Below are 19,780 nucleotides of genomic sequence, written 5' to 3' on the forward strand. Positions count from 1 at the left end.
ATCTCACTTTTGGGGGAATTTTATTTCCTATTTCTTTTTCCTTCTGCACTCTCAAACTCTCAAAGACCACGAACAACATGCATGAGGCACTGAGTGCACCTCTGGCTCTTTCCCACTCACACACGTGTAGCATCTTTTTTTTTCTTTTTCCTTTTTTTCCCATTCCATAACTTCAAAAGTTCTCTAACTTTGGAAAGATTACACAGCAGCAAAAGTACAAAAGAAAACATCAGTTTTCCACTCTGTAATTTTTCCAAAGCTAGAGTCATTCTGAAAGGTTACAGGAGTAAAAAAAACCAAAAGAAAACAAAAAAAAAACCAACAAGGTGTGTTTGTGGGAAGAGTGAATAAATACCCTCCTGGGCATCCCAGGAGCCGTCCTGAGACTGGCAAAGATCCCAATTTTAGAATGCTGAAATTTTGGCTCCTCAGTATCCTCCAGAAAGGATGTAACGAATTAAAGTAAAATCCTCTGAAGAACTCAATTTTTAGCATTTTTGTCAGCACAAGCAGCATTTTCCCATGAAAGGGGAGGTTTTCTCTCAGGGCAGCCCGTTTTTCCTGCAGGAGAACTTTCTCCATCCAAAAAACTGCCTCTGGTCTCACTGCAGGTGCTCTGAGCTGCTGACACCATATGAGAGGGTTCATCTTCAAGACAAGTAAAGATTTTTTTTTTTTTTTTAAATAAATCCTTACTGGTTTTCCTGTCTCTATTTGCACTCAGTAGCTCCTTGCTGGGGTGTGCCCTGCTTGTCCCTCTACTCCACCTGCTCCATTCAAGGTCCCAAATCCAGGTGGGCTTTTTGCAGGGTTTGCCAGTCCCCCTGCAAACCCCTACAGCTTCTTCCTTCCACCAACAATCAAAACTCACAATTTCCCACCTTAAACTGCCTGAAATGAGCCCAAACCGGGCAGCGCACACGGGCGCATCGTGCCTCAAATCCCCGGCGCTAAAAATTTCGTTTTGATGAAGATGTTGAGTCTCTCTGGGCACCGCAGGTCTCACCCGGGGTGTCCCCGCTCCCTGCCCAGCCCCATCCCCTGTCCCGCCGCCCTGGGGCCGGTCAGGGCTCCCCGGAGGGCAGAGCATCCCTGGCACGGCCGTGCCCGGGGGCTGCGGGCAGGGCAGGAGGTTGCGGCGCTCGCCCCGCGCCTCGGGCCGTGTTTTTTATTCCGTTGTGGGTGGGATTTTCCAGCGCTGGCTGTTGGGCCCCGTTCCGCTCCAGCTGCAGCTTTATTCTCCATTTCAAAGGCAGCGGAGGCAGACGGTTTCAACGCCACTGCCATTTCGAGCGTGCCAAAAGCCAGGGGACCGCCACCGCCGCCACCTCCCCGGGACCTCCTCCGAGGGCTCGGACCGGGGGTGGTGACAGAGCCCAGGGGGACACGGCCACCACCTCTGTACACCCGACAGTGAGCAGGGGGATACAGCAAATACAGCAACAGCTCGTATATTTTTAGAGCCTGGATTGAGGCTCTTTCCTCACTTCCTTATTTTGTTTAAAAAAAAATAATAAAAGATGGTTTTAGCCCTAGGCCAAAAGTCCCAATAAATTTGAGGAGGGGGGTGAGACAGGACAGGAAAAACTGGACTGAAAAATCTTAAACAAACAAACCTGCCATCCTTTTTCCCCTCTCCTGCAAGCGCTTCAGCTTTTTCTACAAATTAATTTTATTCTTTGTTTTTATATAGGCATATATATTAACAGCCTGTCTGTATGGGGATGTGTGTGTAGCTGTTGGCAGACATGTGGAGTTTCCACTCAGCCTTAATGCCAAATTAAAGCTTTATAACTTCAGTAGCTCCTTTTACCAGGGTATTAATAACCACCTCAGACACTGTGGTGCAGTTTATTAATCATTTGTTCAGGGAGCTCACAAGGGCCACTCGTGCTGCGCCTCAGCAGGACAGGCTCAGGGCATGGCCATGGGCAGTGGCAGCCCCTGGGAGGGGATGTGGGCCAGGAGAGGAGGATGCTCTGCAGGGCAGCCTTCTCTAAACTGGCTGGAGAAGTGTCACTGCACTCAGAGATGCTGACTCAGGTGCTGGGTGATGCTTGCTGCCAGGATGGGGGTGCCAGTGGTCCCTGGGCAGGTGCCTGTGCTCAGGATGGCTCACAGGGGATGTCTGCATCTCACTGTGCAATGGAGACCCCTGAACCAGCCCAACCTGCACATCCACCCAGCTTTCCCAAAATCAGGTGGGACAGAGGAGATGCAGCCCCAGCCTCTGGCCCTGTGGGATGATGGAGTGCAGAAGGAGGAGGAACCACAAGTCACAGCGAAGACTTGGAGCCATTCCCAGCCTGGTGACCTTACTGTCCAATGCCCAGACCCTGATCTAGAACCCTCACAAAGGATTTTGCTTCCCCAAAGCTGTCAGTGACCCAGAAAAGGGCTTTTTTATCCCCCTCCCTTAAGTCTTCCACTCCCATGAGGGCAGAGCAAGGCTGAGCTGTTCATCCTCTGCAGCAGACCAGGTCATCCTGATGGATCCCAGTTCCACCACCACTCCCTGGGTAGGAAATGTTCCCTCCACCTCCATCCCACCTCCTCGTGCCAACCTTGTCACTTCAACCCAATTCCATCACCACTTCCCCACAGAGGGTTTGATGCTCCACACCAGCAGTGTGTTCATCTCCCCATGGAATTGTCATTGCTGTTGTTGTTCCCTTGGCTTATCAGACTGACCCAGCCTTGCCTTAAAATATGCGTTTGTTTGTTTTTTGCTCCGGGAGCAACAATCTCAAGATCTCCAGCGGGGACACAACCTCTCCAAAACACAGCTGGGCATCCTCCAGTGTTGCCAGACACAGCAAACTTTATTTGCCATCCCAGGCTTCTCCTAAATCCTCTCAGGGGACTTAAAATTTTGAAAGTGAAGGTTAAGGTCAATCATGCATACTTTTCTCCTAAAGGGAGTACTCTGGTTAAAAAAAAAAAAAAAAAAATAAAAGAACCCCTAACTCCTGAACAGTTTTGAGAGAGCAATACATCGGCACTGGAAGATTCAAGGTGTCTGAATATTTATACTCCAGTTGGCAGTTACAAAAAAACTCTTCTTCCCTTCTCCCTACCCACCCCCTCCCCTTTTTTAATCTCAGTACAGGCACGTTAGACGCCCTCAGTCAAAGATCTCCTTTGAACTGTGTATGTGAAATGTTTACAGTTTTACATTTCATATTTCAGCGGGGTGGAGGGGACAGGCACAACAGTCACACACTGTGAATGCTGGAGAGGTAGGAAGGCAGAGGCCAAGGGGGAGGAGGTTTGGCAGCAATGGGAGGGGAATCAAACAGCATCTCCACGCTGCAATTGGAAAATTTTAGACTCCTTAAAAAAATACAGAAAAAGAATCACTGGTGGTGTAGGCTTTGCAGGTGCATGCCACCACAGCAGCCCCTCATGTGGGACAGTGGCTGTGGCCCCAGGCAGCCACTGGAGAAGGGCTGGTGTCAACCATGAACCATCGAGTGCCCAGTGGGCTGGGCTGAGGCTGTCATCCCACCCAGGACCCTGAACTGGGGTTGTGGGAATGCCAGGGGCTGCAAACTGGGGTGCTGGGCTCTCCCAGGGAGATGCTGCCTCTCCTTCCACACCACAACATCGTCTGAGGGGATGTGCAATTAGTTGCAGGGAAAGTGGCAAATCCTGGGATGTGTTCCCAGTGCTGATGGTGCTGCCAGAGGGGCTGGCACCGCCCAAGGATGGTGCAGAGCTGCCAGTCCCTGGGCTCTGCCCTCCCAGCATGCAGAAGAGGAGCTGATGCTGCAGCAGGTAAGGGCACTGCTCCACTGAGAGAACAAGCTCAGGACAACTTCTGTCTGGAAGGCTGGGAGATGGACTGACAGACAAGAGTTTGGGACTGGGGGTGACATTATCTATCCAAAACCCAGAGGAGAGGTGGGAACAGCAACATGTGGGCAGCCTGGCCTGAGGACTGCAAGGAGAGAGTCCATCCCTGATGAGAATGTGTGTCAGGAGCCACCCTATGGTTATTTAGATTTACATTGTCAGTTCTCCTGTTGAAAGCTTCCCTAGCCCAAAGCTGACTCCACAGCCAGCCAGGTCCACTGGCAGACACCCTGCAGGCCCAGCAGCCAGCTCTCTAAATCCTTCTTTCCCCACAGACTAAACTTTCTGGGGTGATTCAGCACAAGAAATGAGCCAGCAAGCCCGACCCACGACACAAAGTTATCCCACTGAGACAACACCACCCGATGGGAGAGGGGCCCTTCCCAGGCTGTGACAGTCACCTGGCAAGGGTGGCTGTCCCTCAAAAGGGCAGAGGTTTCAGGGTGATGTGTGCCCCATCCTTGGGGTGTCACCTGGCACACACACCTGATGCTTTTGAGAAATATCCTGCTAACACATCCCAGACACACAGAGTGGGTTCAAAGAGCTCAGTGACAGTCAGAAAACCCAGGAGTCAGCAGGTTCTGAGGAAAGGCACGTGCTGTACCTGCCAGTGATGCCCTAATGATGCCCGTGAGTCTGACCTCATCCAAAAAGGACCAGCACCAGGCCCACCCCTGCCCTGTAGGTCCTGGCAGCCCTATAGGCACCAACCTTTGCCTGTCTGCAGACACCTCCCCCTCCCCAGTTCTGAGTTGTCCAGCACAGCCCCCCTGTGAGCAGCTGGGCACCCAGAGGAGCCAGCACTGTCCCAGCACAGGGCAGGGGATGCACCCCAGCGCAGGATTGAACTCACCTCTCTCCACCCCCACTCCACCCCTCTCCTTCCCTGAAGGGATCTGTCAAGTCTCTGCACGATGGAATTTCACTTTGCTATTTTAATGCAATTCTGGCTCAGGCTTGAATGGAACTGGAAACCAAAAGGCCTTAATAAATAAATATTATGATAAGAAATGAAAGCAATGCATACACTCAAGATAATTTGAGGGGGGATAAAAACCTAAGCATTCCTTTCTGTGCCTAAATCATAAAGCTTTACGTGAAGCTGGACGCCTTCTCACCAAACCTTTGCCCTGGAAAATCTCTCCTGCTTGCCCAGGCTGCCCTCCGGAGAAGTCGCCTATTGTTTTAGAAACACTTTGAGCCAGATAAGACAATAGCCTTGAAATTCCTTCTAACTTTGTCGGTGACAGGGCTCGGGCGACCATGCGCGTGGCTGGAATCCTCCTACAAGAGATCTTTCATTATACCCTGCGCTCCGAGATTTCATTCACACGCTATTTAATCTCACAAACGTGCAGCTGCCACAGCAGCACAGCCAGAGCCGGGCTGGAGAAACCTTACGTGCTATGGAAAGAAAAAGAGAAAAACCTCACAGATTGTAGAGATAGTGGTGAATTAAAGAGAAAAACCCCCGCTTTGAGACGGCCAAGAGGATCATGTATAGGGCTGTGTGTGCTCGTGTGGGCGCACGCACTCCCGCGCGCGTGTAGAGAAAAAATCTGAGCTAAATATAGAGGTGCTATAGAAAAGCGAAGGTATAGATAGACCATACATAAAGCTCCGTGTGTACGTCTGGGAAGGGGAGGCTCTGCCTCAATACTGGAGTTGTGAAACAGAGAAGCCCGAAGTTGATAAGGATGGGACTTATCTCTCTTTCCACGAGACAAGAGCTCCCTTAATTTTGAGGTTTAGCTGTGCTCAGCTACCCCAAGTTTCCTGCTGCCCAACATCTGAGATTCCCCCGTGCCGGGGTGAAGCCCCGAGCACAGATGCAGCCTCCTGGTGTTATCAACGCCCGCTCCGCCATCCCTGCCCTCCAACCCAGCCCGGAGCAGCCTCCTCGCCCACACTGCAGCCGTGGTAGCCCCATCTCACAGACACAAAACCAGCAGAGCCCACCCAAGCCCCTCTGAACAGCCACATTTTGCCTGTGATGGATGCAGACTTATTTGCCCACCCTTATTTTCTGCCCCTGAACCCCCTGCCTTGAGATAAAGAGTCCAAACAAAATAAAGAAAACACTAAAGTCTAAGAAACGCAACTCATTAAAGAGTTTACAAACCCAACCCCAGTTCCAAGGCAGTAGGCAAGAATATCTGCAAGCGACATTTAAAATCCCCTCCACTGTTTGTTGTTACTGCTGCTGCCTTCTCCAGCCTGCACTTAAACCCCAGCTCAAACGAGGAGATCCGGCTGCCCAATCCACACATCAAACAGCAAACCTTCAAGCAGGGAAGATTTTCTCTTACCTTGACTGGCTTTATTTGCCAGCGTGTTTCCAGAGTGGAGGAGAAAGAAAAGGATGGAAAATCCAGCAATCTGCAAAGCTCCCATTGCAATCCCAGTCTGCAGGGAGAAGCGGGGGCAAGAAGGGGGATTTCTGGTGCTTTAAAGGAAACAAGGGGCTGAGCATGCGAAGGGAAATCAAGGGGAGGAAGGGGCTCTCTCCTTGCCGTGTGTGAGACAGAGAGAGGGAAGGGAACTGAACTGATGGAAAAAGCTGCTCTGGGTTCAGTTTGGGGCTCTTGGTGTTGCTGAAGAGGAGAGAGCGAGGGAGGGAGACCCAGGGCAGTTGGAGGAAAGTGGACTCTATCGCCCTCTCTCTGGCGGCTGCTCTGATCCCTTCTCCTCCTTTTTTTTTTTTTTTTCCCTTAAATAATCCCAGCCAATTCCAGTTTTGCAAGAGCAGCAGCAGCAGCAGCAGCAGGAGCAGCAGTGCTGGAGGGGGGAAGCAGGCGCCTTGCCCTGGTGCTGGGGACCTGGGAAAGGGGAGTGGAAAGGAGAGCCCCATCCAAGCAACGCCCTTTTTCTCTCTCCCAGCCTTTCTTTCTTTCTTTCTATTTGGCTTTGGTTACTCCTTCACGGCTCCCCCCCTCGCACCCCCAAGGCTGGGCTTTGCCTGCAGGAATTTACAGTCTGCGCTGAAGGAGAAGGGCCAGTAGCCATGGAGACTGCTTCCCTGGGAGCAGGGAGGTCAGGCGGAGACCATGGGCGATCAATGCATCAATGCAAAGCCCCCCGCAACCCCCAGACCCACCCCGCACCTCGCAGCCCCTCGGCCAGCCGAGGGCTTGGGGTGGTGGCAAGGGGAGGGGGGCCAGGGGGAGGCGAATGGCATGGGAAAAGGCAAGGGGTGGAAAAGAAAAGCACAAGGAAAAAAATATATATAATGGAAAAAAAAAAAAACAAACCCGAGAGTTTGCAGATGGCACGACCTGGCTGGGCTCGGTGGCTGCGGGAGCGCCTCGGGGTGCTGGGCAGGGGGAGACAGGGCCGGAGAGCAGCTCTGCTGGCTGCCCTGAGAGGTGGGAGGAGGACTGGAAATAAGGGTGGAGGGGGAAGAAAAAGACCTTTCTGAAATACTCAGGGTTTTTTTGTTTGCTTGCGGGACCTTCTCACAGCCCAGCCCCCTGGAGCTGGGGGCACCCCAGGGAGGCAGGGGAACCCCTGCTCCACCCCTGACCGTCCTTGCTCTGGGAGCTGCTGGCACCATCTCCCTTCCAGGGTGTTCCTGCTCCCTGAGCCAGGAGAAGCATCACCAGCCAGGAAACTGCAGTGGGAGATAAGGCTGGAGCCAGGAGTGGGATCGGGAGGAAGGTGTGCAGTGATTCCACCTGTCCAGGGACAGAGGTCCAATAGCCCCAGTGGTCATCCTGCCCACAGGGTCATCTTGCCCATGGGCTCCCTCCCAGCCCAGTGTGCTGCCCCTACACCGTCCCAGCCCCCTTTTTGTTCTAATAACTCCTAAAGATACTACAAAGGGAGCTGGAGGCAGTGAGGAATGTCCAGCTAAGCCAAGGCACCCACAAAGGAATCGAGGGACCACAGGCAGACAGGAGGATCCTGAGGAGTTCCTGGGTCTTTCCCTACAAAAACTGCCCTCATGGGACAGGGACCTTCCCTTTGGGAGGGGGTTTGCAGGACCACACCAGTAACCCAAATCCCTGGCACAGCCAGGCTCCATGGCAGCTGATGGGGGGCAAAAGTGCACGAATGATTAGTAAAGCTGTAAAAAAATGTAGCACATAAAAATATTCATGTGGAAGTGTGGTCCTTAGGATGTGCTGGGAGAGGATCATGACCCACCAGTGGGAATGTGCCATCCCACTGGGCACTGCTGCTGGAGGAAGCCAGCTCCAGTCTGTGCCATGAGCTCCTGGTACCAAAGCTCCTCCTCAAAGGTGCTGAGTGGGACAAGGCTCTGGGCACTGCAGCCCACGTCCCAACCTGAAGACATCACCAGTGGGGTGCCACCACCCTCCTGTGAGTATCAGATCAGCAGCTGTGGCACTGCTTTTCTTTCTGGGCTGGAATTTGCTGTAGAAACACAAGTCTCTTATGGCAGAGACTCATAAGAGCAGAGTCAAAATGGAAACTTGGTGGATCTCTGTGACCAGCCATAGCACCTCGCACCCCATCCTGTGATCCTTTATCATCATAACCAGAGGAAAACTAAACAGTCCTCCTTTTTTCCCCTCTAGCCTATCTTCTAAATCTGGAGACCGATCTCACGGCACGAGGGACAAGACCTTCAGCAATGTTGATTTATAACTGAGCTTCTAAATTGCAGGTTTACGCATTAGTATAAACACCCATAAACCAGCCTTAAATACACAGGACCGTGTGTAATTAAAACGCCAAAACACCGAGCGGCCACGTGACAGCACAGGGGAATGAACAAACTCCTCACTCCTGCCTGTGCCTCAGCAGGGACAGGTCTCTGGCCAAGAACTCCCAGTTAAACCAGTGCCTTGCACTGCTGGGGGGTGGGTCATGCCACAGGACCCCCATGTCTCGCTCCTCCTTAGGGTTACAAAGTGCCACAGTGAAGCGGTGGGGTTGGAATGAACTGCTGATGTCCAGGAATTCCCAAAAAAGCTGCTTTCATCCCAAAGCACGCTGCCTGGTCAAGTGGCCAAAGGGCCAGTGGTGGTGCCAGGCTGAGCATGCCTTGGTGTCTGTCCAAGCACAGGGCTGTCCCCCAGGGGGAAAGTCGGGCAGATGGGGATTCCTGCCATCACACAGGGAGTGTGGAGGGAGTACCACAAATCACACTGAAATCACCTGCAGGACAGCCCAGCTCTTTGGCCCAGTGGCTCCTCACCAGCTCCTGTTGCTGCCACATCAGGCTGGCACAGACCCATGCCCGGGAACTGTCTCCAAAACCCTTCACAGGCATTGGGACAGCCCTGCCAGCCCCAGCCTTGCGTGTGTGTGTGTGTGTGTGTGGCAGGGAAGGAGGTGGCAGGATTCTCCTCCCTGCTGCCTCCACTCCCCGTTGTGCACTTCTGGGCAAAATCCATTTGCTTTGGCTTCATGTAGGGCCAGAAGATTCGGCCCATTGTGCTGTGGCGCTGAAGAGCCGGCGAGGAATTGTCAGCCATGCTGAAACGGTTACATGGGGAGTCATGAAAATTTACTGCACCACTCTCCGGTCCCTCGCCAAGAAATAAAAGCAAAAGATCACAACAGGCATTTTTTTAATTTGAAGCAAAATTAAAAAAAGAACGGATCTGCACTCAGAAAACAACAACCACATCCACAGATCAAAGCAGCTGTTCTCCTCTCATTCGGGGTTTTAAGAGGTTTCTGCAGCTACAGAGATGTTTACACAGGGAGAGAGATACATACATTGTGCTGTCTTGATGCTGCCTCTCCCCCCTTCATCTGGCAAAACATTCCCTGGGAGGCGATATGAGGTCATTCCTAGCCCCTGCCTTGTTTTCCTCAAGCTGCAAGGCTGCGGGGCAAGAGGCAATTCAGTTCCCATTAGCACACACACATTTGCACTTGGAACCCTCCCATGTACATTTTGCCTGGGGGGAGCTGGGGATGGACAGGGAACCATCCCTTGCCAGCTGGTTCCCAGAGGGAACTCCAGCAGCCGGAGCTGCCGTGAGGGCCAGCGGCTTTGGCAAAGCCCCTGGGAAGGGACACGGAGCCGGGAGGTGGGCTGGCATCTTCTGCAGACCAGCATCTTCTGCAGACCAGCCCTAATGTTTCTGTGGCTTCCACCACTTTTACGACGAGAGGGGCTGACTGGCTCTGGGGAGCACTAATGGACTGTAAAAGGCTCTTTCCCCTCTGCCTCCTTGGCTCCAGCCCAAATCCGAGCGGCAGTGAGCCCCACTCCGGTGCTGCAGGGACGAGCCGTGGGAACGCGCCAGGGCAGGCGCTGCCTTCACCTCCTGGCACCAGCACCTTGGTGCTGCTGCTCCGTGGGCAGCACCCGCTTTGGCAAGCACACGGGTGCTGGCTGTGAGCCAGAAAATGATAAAAGTCTCCCAGACGATTCTCCCCATCCCTAGCATGGGTTTAATGCCATGTGCTAGGAAAGAGCTGCATCTTCAGCTGTGTGTGCTTGTGTGATGCTGAGCCAAAAGCAGTTTCTGAGGCTGCACAAGAAGCTGCTGAGAAGCAAAAGTCCCCAAGGCCCTTAGGGTTTGCAGAAGCAGCTATTGAACCAGGCAGAAGAGGGAACCTGATTTCCCTTTCCCTCCAGTCCATGAGAAGCAGAGGGTCAATGCTGCCAGTCCAGGGCAGGACTCCCCCTCTTTGCTGGACCCAGCAGTTGGGAATATGGATCCCAACCCTGAACACTGGAAGGTGCTGGCTCGAGAAAACAGCAGCCCAGACATTTCAATGCCCCAGCGAGGGCTGTGGTCTACAGCTTGGAACAGAATAGACTATTTTTAAAAACCAAGAGGAAAACACAGTATTCCCAGTAACACGCCAACAGCCCAAGCTCACGCGGCTCGGCCGGTCCCCAACACTCATCCCTCGTATCCCCAGCCTACAGTTTGATCCAGATGCCTCCAAGGTGGATAAAAAAGCACCAGGTCCCATTAAATGACTGCCTGGCACCTTGTGACACCTTTTTTCCAGAGCCATGGGGCTTCCCAAAAGGCTGCCTGCGAAAGGCCTTGTTTGTAATTCCCAGTCTGCAGCAGGAGAAGGTGACACACGCTGAGGTGAAGTGACTTAGCCCGGCGTCACCGGGAAGGCCGATGGCAACGCCAGGAATAGCCCTGTTCCCAGTTAACCACTAACCACACTTATCCCAGAATAAGGGTCCCTTTTTCCAGCTGAATTTATAACAGCTTTCCAAGTGACATAAGGTCTTACAGAAATAGACAGGCTTTTATTCCAGAATAATTACTGGGAGATCAGACTGGAGCGTGTGTAATTACACCGGTGAGTAGGACCCTGTGTCACTGGGAGACTGCTTTTATCTCATCCTACTTTTCCACGAGCACATGCACGTCAGCTGGGAGATCATCAGGATGTGGGTGGAGAAGGAAGGGGCTTTGGGTAGGAAGGAAAGTGATGTATCACTCTCTACAGCTCTGTTAATCACATTTCCCATAGAAGATGATAAAAGGTCTTCAGCTACTGAAGTAAAAGGAGCCTTTTGGGGTGTGCTGGGTCACACCTCAGATGGACTCAGCTTGGTGCATCTGCTTTGAGTCAGACACAGCTTTGGAGCAGGTGGGTTTTTCAAAATCCATTTTAAGTCCCACACTAGTAAAATCAACCTCTGAGTCCACGAAGTCCTCAAAGCCTGAAACACATTTCTGATAAAAGCTGTGGGAACACATAGTAGGAAAACATCCTTTGAAAGTAGCCCCATCATTTATCAGGTGTTGATGTGTTTGTCATTGGCAGAATGGTGCCTCCAGGAACTGGGGTGTGGGGGGCTGCTCTGCTGCCCACAGCTGAGACAAGGCAGGGGTTAACTGTGACACCACGGGAACTCCAGGACCCAGACACACATGTTTAAAAGTAGCACTTCTCTCCTTAAAATAGTTTATGGATCTTACTTGGGGATAAATCCAACACCCTGGAGCAGAAGGAGACCTATTAATTCCTGAGTTTTTTCACACTGTAGTAAAGCAGCGGTTTTATTTGCCCGCCTTGTGTAAGATGTCAGTCATTTTCCCACTTGCATTTCCATCTACAATTTAACAAGGCAGCAGTTTATTTCCAGAAGCCCCGGCCAGACCCCAGCCAACTGCGTCAATATTTTGTTGCTTACACAAATGCCACCATTAAAGTCAACACTGCGTTCCGGGGGAGGCTTTTTCCCTTTCTTTTTTATTAGATGATGCATGTACAGCTCTGGAAATATGGCAGGGTAGGAGCAGCTTCTCAGAGCTGTACCTGGTGCAGAGGCACGGGCACACTGCTCAGGGCACTGACCTGACCAAAGGCATTTGCTAATTAATTCATTCTTCCAAGAGACTTAACTGCCTCTTGCCTTTGGAAACCAAGGCAAAACCCGAGCCAAATCCAGAGGCTGTCAGAAAAGAGGGAGAGACCCTTATTGAGTGCAGAACACTCCAGGGGAGGGAGCTGGCTGGTGCCAGCCGTGGAGCCGACGGGGGCAGGCATCCAACTCTCCCACACGGCTCCTCAGGGCCACTTTTGGGGTAGAGGGGAGAGGCAGAGCTTGGCTGTGCCAGGGGCTGCCCACCTGCTCCCACAGCACTGCTTTGGGGTGTCTGCCCTGTGTCTGCAGGTCTCCATGGCTGCTGGCTTGTTTGAGGGATGCTCCAGCAGCCCGCACGGTCGTGTTGCCTTTGGCACGCTCTCCCAAAAAACCCTCAGAGGTTTTCTGGTCCAGCATGAGCTCATCCCTCTGCCCCAGCCTCTTAGGGCACCCCCAGCACCTCCCTGAATCCACAGCCACCCACCCCCCCAAAATCTGGGGGGGTTTAACCCTACACACTGCTAAAAAGTGATAAAATCCCAAGGGGAGCAAGGTGAACCCAAAGGACAAGGGGCTGACAGCCCAACCAGCTGGGGAAGCCCTAGAGGATCTCCTTCCTAATTCTGCATCAGACCACTTTTGCATGAGAACAGAGCGGCCTTAGTGTGTCAACAAGCCCTAAATGCCCGAGGGCAGCTGGAAGTGAGATGACATTATTTTTTTTTTTATTTAAAACGGACTTCTTAACCTACAGGAAAGTAAATGTTCTTCTAGGATGGCCAAGAAAACCACACTGGGATTTTCCAAATGGGCATGACTGACTGTTTATGAGCGGAGGCCTCCACAGGCAGGAATAAATGGCTTGCTCTCAGCAGGTTTTCCTTTCTATATTTACCCTCACCTGAAATGAACATTATTGCACACTGCAACACTTATTCCCTCTGATCAGGGGAGCGGGTGAAGAGCCAACCAGCCACAACATGTCAAATAAATTGTTAATCTGGTGTTTGCACGGGCAGGGGGGAGGAGGGAGTCCCCTGGGTTTGGGGCAGGCCCCAGGTCCTGTTTACAACTCCCATCCCAGCTCTGCAGGAATGCTCTGCTTTCCTGCTGCTGCTCCTGGCTGCTGAGATGGAGCTGGGCCCTTCCTGGAGCTGATCCATTGGTCTCTGAGAGGTCTCCAGCCCTGTGGCACCCATGCAATCCTGATCACAGGCAGCTGGTGGAAAGAGGTGGCACTGGTGCAAGGACCTGCTCAAGGCTGCATGAGAAGGCTTTTGAAGAGCAAGAAAGGGCATCCAAATCACAGGTGTAGGTACAAGCATTAGATAACCCTCTCCAAAGCACATCCATCCATGCCATTCATCTCCACAAGTTCCAGGTTTCACACTGGGTGTTTCTCTGCCTATTCTGGGTATTTCTCTGCCTGTTCTCAAGGTGGGAAGTCCCTATGGATGCAAAGGGGTGGTGCCTCCCAGGGACAGGTCCCCCACAGGAACAAACTGTCCTGTTGATGTGCAGCTTGGCCATAAAAGACCTAGAAGTTTCCTGGATAAGGGGCTGGGGGCTCAGCCACTGTGAACCAAACCTCACCATGAGGCTGGTCACTCAGCTGGAAAATCTCCCCTAATCCCAGCCCTGGGGAAAGGAGAGGACAGGGAGATCACCTGCCTTTCCAGGATGGCGCCCACATCACATGGCTCCCTGGGTCATGCTCACACCCACCACTACCTTCAAATCTGGGCTTGACCTCCCATTTACCTTGAAGTTCACTAACTAATTGTGCCATCCACTCTGGCACGCCAGCCAGAAAAGGGGCTCACATCACCCCAGGAAGAAGAGGGGGGATTAATCCTCCATGGTAGTGGGGGAAGTTGATCAGTCATTAGTGTCTGCGGGTGCCAGGGACACTTGGATGTGGGCAGCAGGGATGAAACAGCCTTGTTCTGCTCACAAGGCTCCCATGTACTCATGCCAGACAGGACCTGGCGCTTTTTTTTTTTCCCAGCTCAAACTTTTCACTTTTGGAAAAGTCTGTCCTTGTCAGAATAGCTGAGCAAACCCTTCCTCAGCCAGCCATTCCACGAGAATTTGTGTTAATCCAGATTAACGAATATAAAGCAATCTAGATAAACCGCATTAAGCCAAGAACACCTTTGAACTTTTTTTTTTTTTTTTTTTGGATCACAATCCCTCCCTGAGCGCTGTGTGTGGCTTGGGCCTCCCTGTACCTCCAGCTTCCCCAGAGCCAAGCTCTCCAATGAGCCACAATTAAGTCAAGTCAGCAAATACAAAGATTATCCAGAGCCAGCAGCACCAGCAACAACCCAGTGCTTTGCACGGGGAGCCCAAACTCAGTTTTGGGTGTGGAGGTGTCCAATGGGGTGAGATGAGATGAGAAGCATCTCCCCAGCTCCATGCACAACCCTCAGTCACGATGCCTGGGCTGTGGCCAGGCTGCCCATGTGAGCATGAACCAAACCCCTCCAAACCTCAGTTTAGCCAGCACCAGCCCATCCCTTAAACAGATGGCAGATTGTTCTGGAACACCCCGAGACTGGGCACTGCCCACAGCAGGCTGGACAGGACAAGGGGTGGTTTGCTCCAAGGGGCTGCCCCCCATAGCTCAGACATGGCCTCAGCTCATGTGCATGGGTTGTGTCACAGGAAAGGTCATGCCCCACCTGAGGAGGAGGGAATGGACAGATACCATGGCTGCTGGTGAAGCACGTGGTGTGTTGTGAGCACACACACACCTTGCATGCCCACGCCAGAGCAGCACTGCAGCAGGCACTCACTTCTGCAGAGGACTCCCAACCAAAATCAGGAATTACAGCAAACCCGACCCCAAGACATCCTCTCACCTGCACAAGGTGTAAAATACCCCTTCACACACTTGCTGGGACACTGGAGCTCCTCAGGATCCAGCTGTCTGCCCACGTATTTGCACCAGCATCCAGCACGGGAACAATCCAAACCTTGTCTGGTGCTCAGGAGCTCCTGCAAAAATAGCTTTCCTGGAGGGCTGGGCAGAGGAAAACTCCAACCTTCCCCTGCTCTCCCCTCCACACCCTCCCAAAACACCTGCTAATGCTTTCTGCCCTCCACCCCATTGCCTTCCTCCTGTAAGGCCAATTTCCAACAGCCACAGATGCAGCTGCTGGGCTCCAAATCCCCTCCTATTTTGGAAGTGAGGGCTGTGACACCACCAGGGCTCTGCCTCTCCTGTTGGGATGGGGTTTTCTTTTTCACAGAGAGCCTTCTGCAGCTGCTCAGCACAGCAGCTCACAGCTCAGGGCACTGTGCCTCACTCCCAGGTGATTTGGATCAGGACACACCAGGAAGTTTGCTTTCACCCCCTCTGTCGGCGCGTGGGCGTGCAAACAGTGACCAGTTTCTCTGCTGGTTCGACTCCTTTAAATGGGGACTTTCATATTCATCAGGCTTGGAAAAACATTGCCATCTTTTAAACAAAAAAAAATCCATTTCCCCTTCCATGGGGAAGGTATTTCTGTTTGCACTGGCAGGCTCTCACCCTCGCCGTGCCCAGCACGGTGGGGCTGCAGCAGTGTGGCCATTCCACAGGTGAGGAAGGTCCAGCATGGAGCTCTCTCTGCTCCTGCCAGGAAAATGGGAATCTTCTTGGAAAGCTGAGCCCCCTGCACCAGGCTGGCTTTCATGTCTTAGGGAATTTGCTTCAAGCAGGGCAGAGGAGACCTGCATGGGCTCTCCACAGCCCCTCATCGTTGAGGCAGATTCACAGCCCAAATGGTCCTTTTCAAATGTGAACACCAGGGTTACAAATTTCTGAGGTGATAAAAGGGCAAATTGGAAATCTCCCTATGGAGTTTGCTGCCCAACACTCCAAGTACTCACCCTGAAAGACTCAAAATCCCAATTTCCTCTGTTGGGATTTCAGCTAGATGTCTTGGCTAAAATAAATGAGATTAATCTAATCAGAAAGGTGGATGGAGCTCATTAAAATAGTAGATTAAAAGAACCCACCCAGCCCTATTACCATAGCTCCTGAAGTCCTCTGCCTTTGCAGCAAGCTAAACCCACTCAGGAATTAGATTGCCTTGCAGAAATCTGCAGGAAATGCATTAAAAATACATTCTGCTATTACAATCCTTCATGTCACCAGTCACTTGGGAAAGGAAATTAATGCAGGGCAAATGCATATATATTTAAATACTTACAACTGCCTCCTCTGGGATCAGGATTTATAGGCTGGAAGCAATGGGCCCTGCTCTGAAACAGAGACAAGAGCAAACTGCAGCCCCCTCAGGAGCTGTGCTTTTCTACTCTCTATAAATGCCATTTCCCCATCTTCAGCTTCCTCATGGCAAGTTGAGGATCAGAAAAGGGCAGGAGCTGGGTCTGGCACTGCACGAAGCTGCACAAGGAGCACTGAGGGGAATTCCTGGGCAGAATTTGGGCCAGGCAGGTCTCATGATGAGCTTTACTGGTTTTGTTTCTCACGTTCAGTTGCTTTCCCACTCGCTAAGAAGAGGGAAAAATTGCTGGAAGGGAGAAAAAAAAAGCAAATTGTTTATCGGCACACGAGGAGCCTCATCGCAGGGTTTGTGGATTTGCCCTTCTGAAGATTTCACCCCAATCCCAGAGAAGGGCAGGTGAGGTTACAGCAGGTGACGGCAGTCAGGCCCTTCCTTCTGGAAGGGAAAAGGGACAAACTCAGAGGTACGAGGGAGGAGGAAGGATCCCCTGCGGCAGCTCCCGGGACGGTGCCAGGGCTCCGGAAGGCTGGTAGGGCTCAGGTACGGCTGCAGACCCCCGGCTCCCCCGTCCCTCACACCGGCACCGTCGCACCCCCCCCTCCGCCTGTAATGGAAGCGCCCCCCGCCCCGCCTCGGCACGGCGCCTGGCGCGGCCCATTCGCGGGACAGGGGGGCGCGGTTGCGGGGAGTCCCGGCCCGCCGGGCCTGAAGGCGGGTTTGGGGTGGGCGCGGGATCCCGGGGCAGGGCAGCGGCCGAGGCAGTGCCGGTGTTAATTCGCTCGGTGCCCGGTGTTAATTCCCTCGGTGCCCGGTGTTAATTCCCTCGGTGCCCGGTATTAATTTGCCCGCTGTTAATTCAATGAGGCCGGCACTAGGGGTCAGCCCCGCGCCGGGGATCGCGGGTCCCCTCACACCCTCAGACGCGATTTGTCCCTACACAAACCTGCACGTTTTCACTCAAAAGCTGCTCAGTAAATGCTTTTAACTCCCTTTTCCTCTCGAGGCTCTGGTTCGTATTCCTTCCCTTACTTTTATTCTGCTTTTCTGCAGCCAGCCCTGCACCAGTTCTCTCCTGGAACCGGCTCTGGGCAGTCACTGCTGACATTTCCACACTGACCATTGTGCATTAAATTGTCCTTAGAGCGACTTTGGACTGCTTTTCCCACACAGGTCTGCGTAAATAAATATAAATATAAATATAAATATAAATATAAATATAAATATAAATATAAATAATATAAATATTCAGGCTTGGCTTTTCTCTGCTTCGTAGCAAAAAATATGTGAGAATGGGGATGGAGGTGGATTTGGGTCTGACTGTAGAAATACCAAGAAAATAAGATGGCTCCTGGAATAAGCAAAAAAAAAAAAAAGTTGGAGCCTGTTTTATTTATTCACTGCTTCACGATTTACTAAGAAGTTTTTAAATCTGATGAGTGTCAGGTGTGAGTCACTAATATGGGAAGATTTAGAGGCTGCAGCTGTGTAAGCTGTGATTGTGACATGAACAAAGCAGACTCTGCAGAAACAAGAATTAGCTAGAAGAACATTCTGCTGGTCTTCATGAGGGTGCAGAGGGTTTCTCTGAAGTGTTGTGCTCTTTTTACTCCTCAGCTAAGACGGGGTAAGTGATGCAACTGATGGACTTTCTCAGCTTTCCAAAACAGCCTCACTGTACAGCATTTATTGCAGTGTAGAACCTCCAATTCTCTGTCTCATCCCAAGATTTTTGGGGTTTTGGACTTGCTGAATGTCACCATCCAGACCCTCTACACTCACTGTACAAATGGAAGAAATTCCAGGAGCTGTTGGAAAAGCTGCCTAGGAAATCAGGGAGAAAGGGAGAGAATTGCTCCTTCTACAGGAGCTGCCAAAGCACTAACTGGACCCTGGGTATTCCAAACCTGATTCTTTCATCACCTGCTCAGTAAAAGATGAGAGAAATGCCTCTAAGAGCCAGAGGCCTCGTGGATCCCTCCCTCAAGGCTTGTCCCTGGCACCTCTCACACAGTGAGCCTCTGCTCCTGCATGAAAACAGAGCTGGGAGCCTTCCAGGAATTGAGAGTTCTCACAAACTTGAATGATTCTGAGATCCTGCGAGGAATGAGGGAATGCAGTTTGGAGGTCTATTTAAAAAGGAAAAGCTGCTTTTTAAAAAGATAAAGCTTCTTCTTTCCTAGCCTGCAGAGATTTCTCTATAGCTGTCTGTCTTCTTCCTCAGACTTCATCAAAGCTCCTTTTGGAGGCTGAAATCCTCTATCCAGTGTAACATTCTGTGGATAGCAGTTCCTGGAGCCCAACCCTGTGCTGGGGCATGAGTGCTGTGTGTCAGTGTAAGCAGCTCCCTGCCTTACCCTGCTGTTCCTCCCACACACAGATCCCTCAGCCTGCAGTGCCCCTGACTCTTGCAGGCTGAGCATGACCAGGCTGGTCCTGCAAACATCTTGTGTGGTTTTTTTTGTTTCTCTGCATCACCCCAGAGAGGCTGAGCAGCAGCAGCAGCAGAGCCAGGTCTCACCTCCTGGTAAATCAAGGATCCATGGATCTGCTCTGCTGAGAGCCTGGGCAAAGGGAATTATTCCCTGAGACAGAAGAAGGGCTCAAAAGCACAGCTTTTTTCATAAAAACACACAAATAAACAGCTGTGCTGTCTCTGCACCTTCTGTAGAGTTTTGGCCAGACTCTGTCCCCTCCACACCACAAGTCACTGATGTGTTTTTTTCCTGCATGAAAGAAATTGGATGTTTGACAGAGAAAGCAAGGTGAGTACACCTGATGCTGGAGTGCTCTCAGGTGCCACAGTGTCACCAGGGTTCCTGCAGGATCCTGGTTTATCTGCATCCCTCCAGAGTGTTCCTGGTTCCTACAGCATCCTCCTGCAACAGTCCCTAACCCACTCCTGGCTGTCTGAGGAAGCTTCTCTCACAGATTTCTGTTGATTGACCAATAATTTTTTGTTTTTATATTTTTCCTCTCTACAGGGCAGTGGATTCATTCTCTCTTCAGCCTTTTAATTTTCCTTGATGGACAATACTCTCAGAAAGATTTCCCAAAGAGCCTTGGTTCCATTCAGGAGGAGCTGCTGGAAGTTGGGTGTGGGTTTGGAAGTTCAATTTGCAGGCAGGAGTTTGGGAATTCTCAGGAATTCTCCCAGCTGCAAGCTGGATTATTTCTGATCCCATTCTCCACGTACCACACAGGGGTAGAATCCATTCTCCTCCAGTTTCTCAGATCCTGCCTCAACTTGTAAAAATCCATCTGACAACCCCACCAAGGCCAGCACATCAGGATCTGAATAAACCTCTCAACTAGAAAAAGTAGCAGTCTTTTTTCTCAAAAAAACTTGTCACTATTTGGTGGGGCAGGCTGTGGAGCTCATTGAACTGCAGTGCAGATTTGGCCTTTTTAACTCAAG

General features: G+C 51.6%; 1 protein-coding gene across 6 annotated transcripts in view; it reads right to left on the reverse strand.

The window, feature by feature from the left end:
- Positions 1–17,532, reverse strand: part of SCUBE3 (signal peptide, CUB domain and EGF like domain containing 3) — a 40,794-nt gene extending 23,262 nt beyond the window's left edge. For 5 of the 6 annotated variants that reach the window (XR_013776872.1, XM_079327229.1, XM_079327228.1 and 2 more), the window contains exons 1-3: positions 16,327–16,623; positions 16,146–16,216; positions 14,992–15,127 (exon numbers count right to left, since the gene is read on the reverse strand). Coding sequence is in view for 5 of the 6 variants with exons in the window: in XM_079327229.1 (XP_079183355.1) it covers positions 14,992–15,127; positions 16,146–16,148 (139 nt within the window). In the remaining variant the exon portion in view is untranslated. Of the gene's footprint in view, positions 1–14,991; positions 15,128–16,145; positions 16,217–16,326; positions 16,624–17,308 lie in introns of those variants that run through there. The other variant, XM_079327226.1, reaches the window with a different exon arrangement.
- Positions 17,533–19,780: the final 2,248 nt, after the last annotated feature.

Source organism: Erithacus rubecula, assembly GCF_903797595.1.
Source record: "Erithacus rubecula genome assembly, chromosome: 26".
NCBI lineage: Eukaryota > Metazoa > Chordata > Aves > Passeriformes > Muscicapidae > Erithacus > Erithacus rubecula.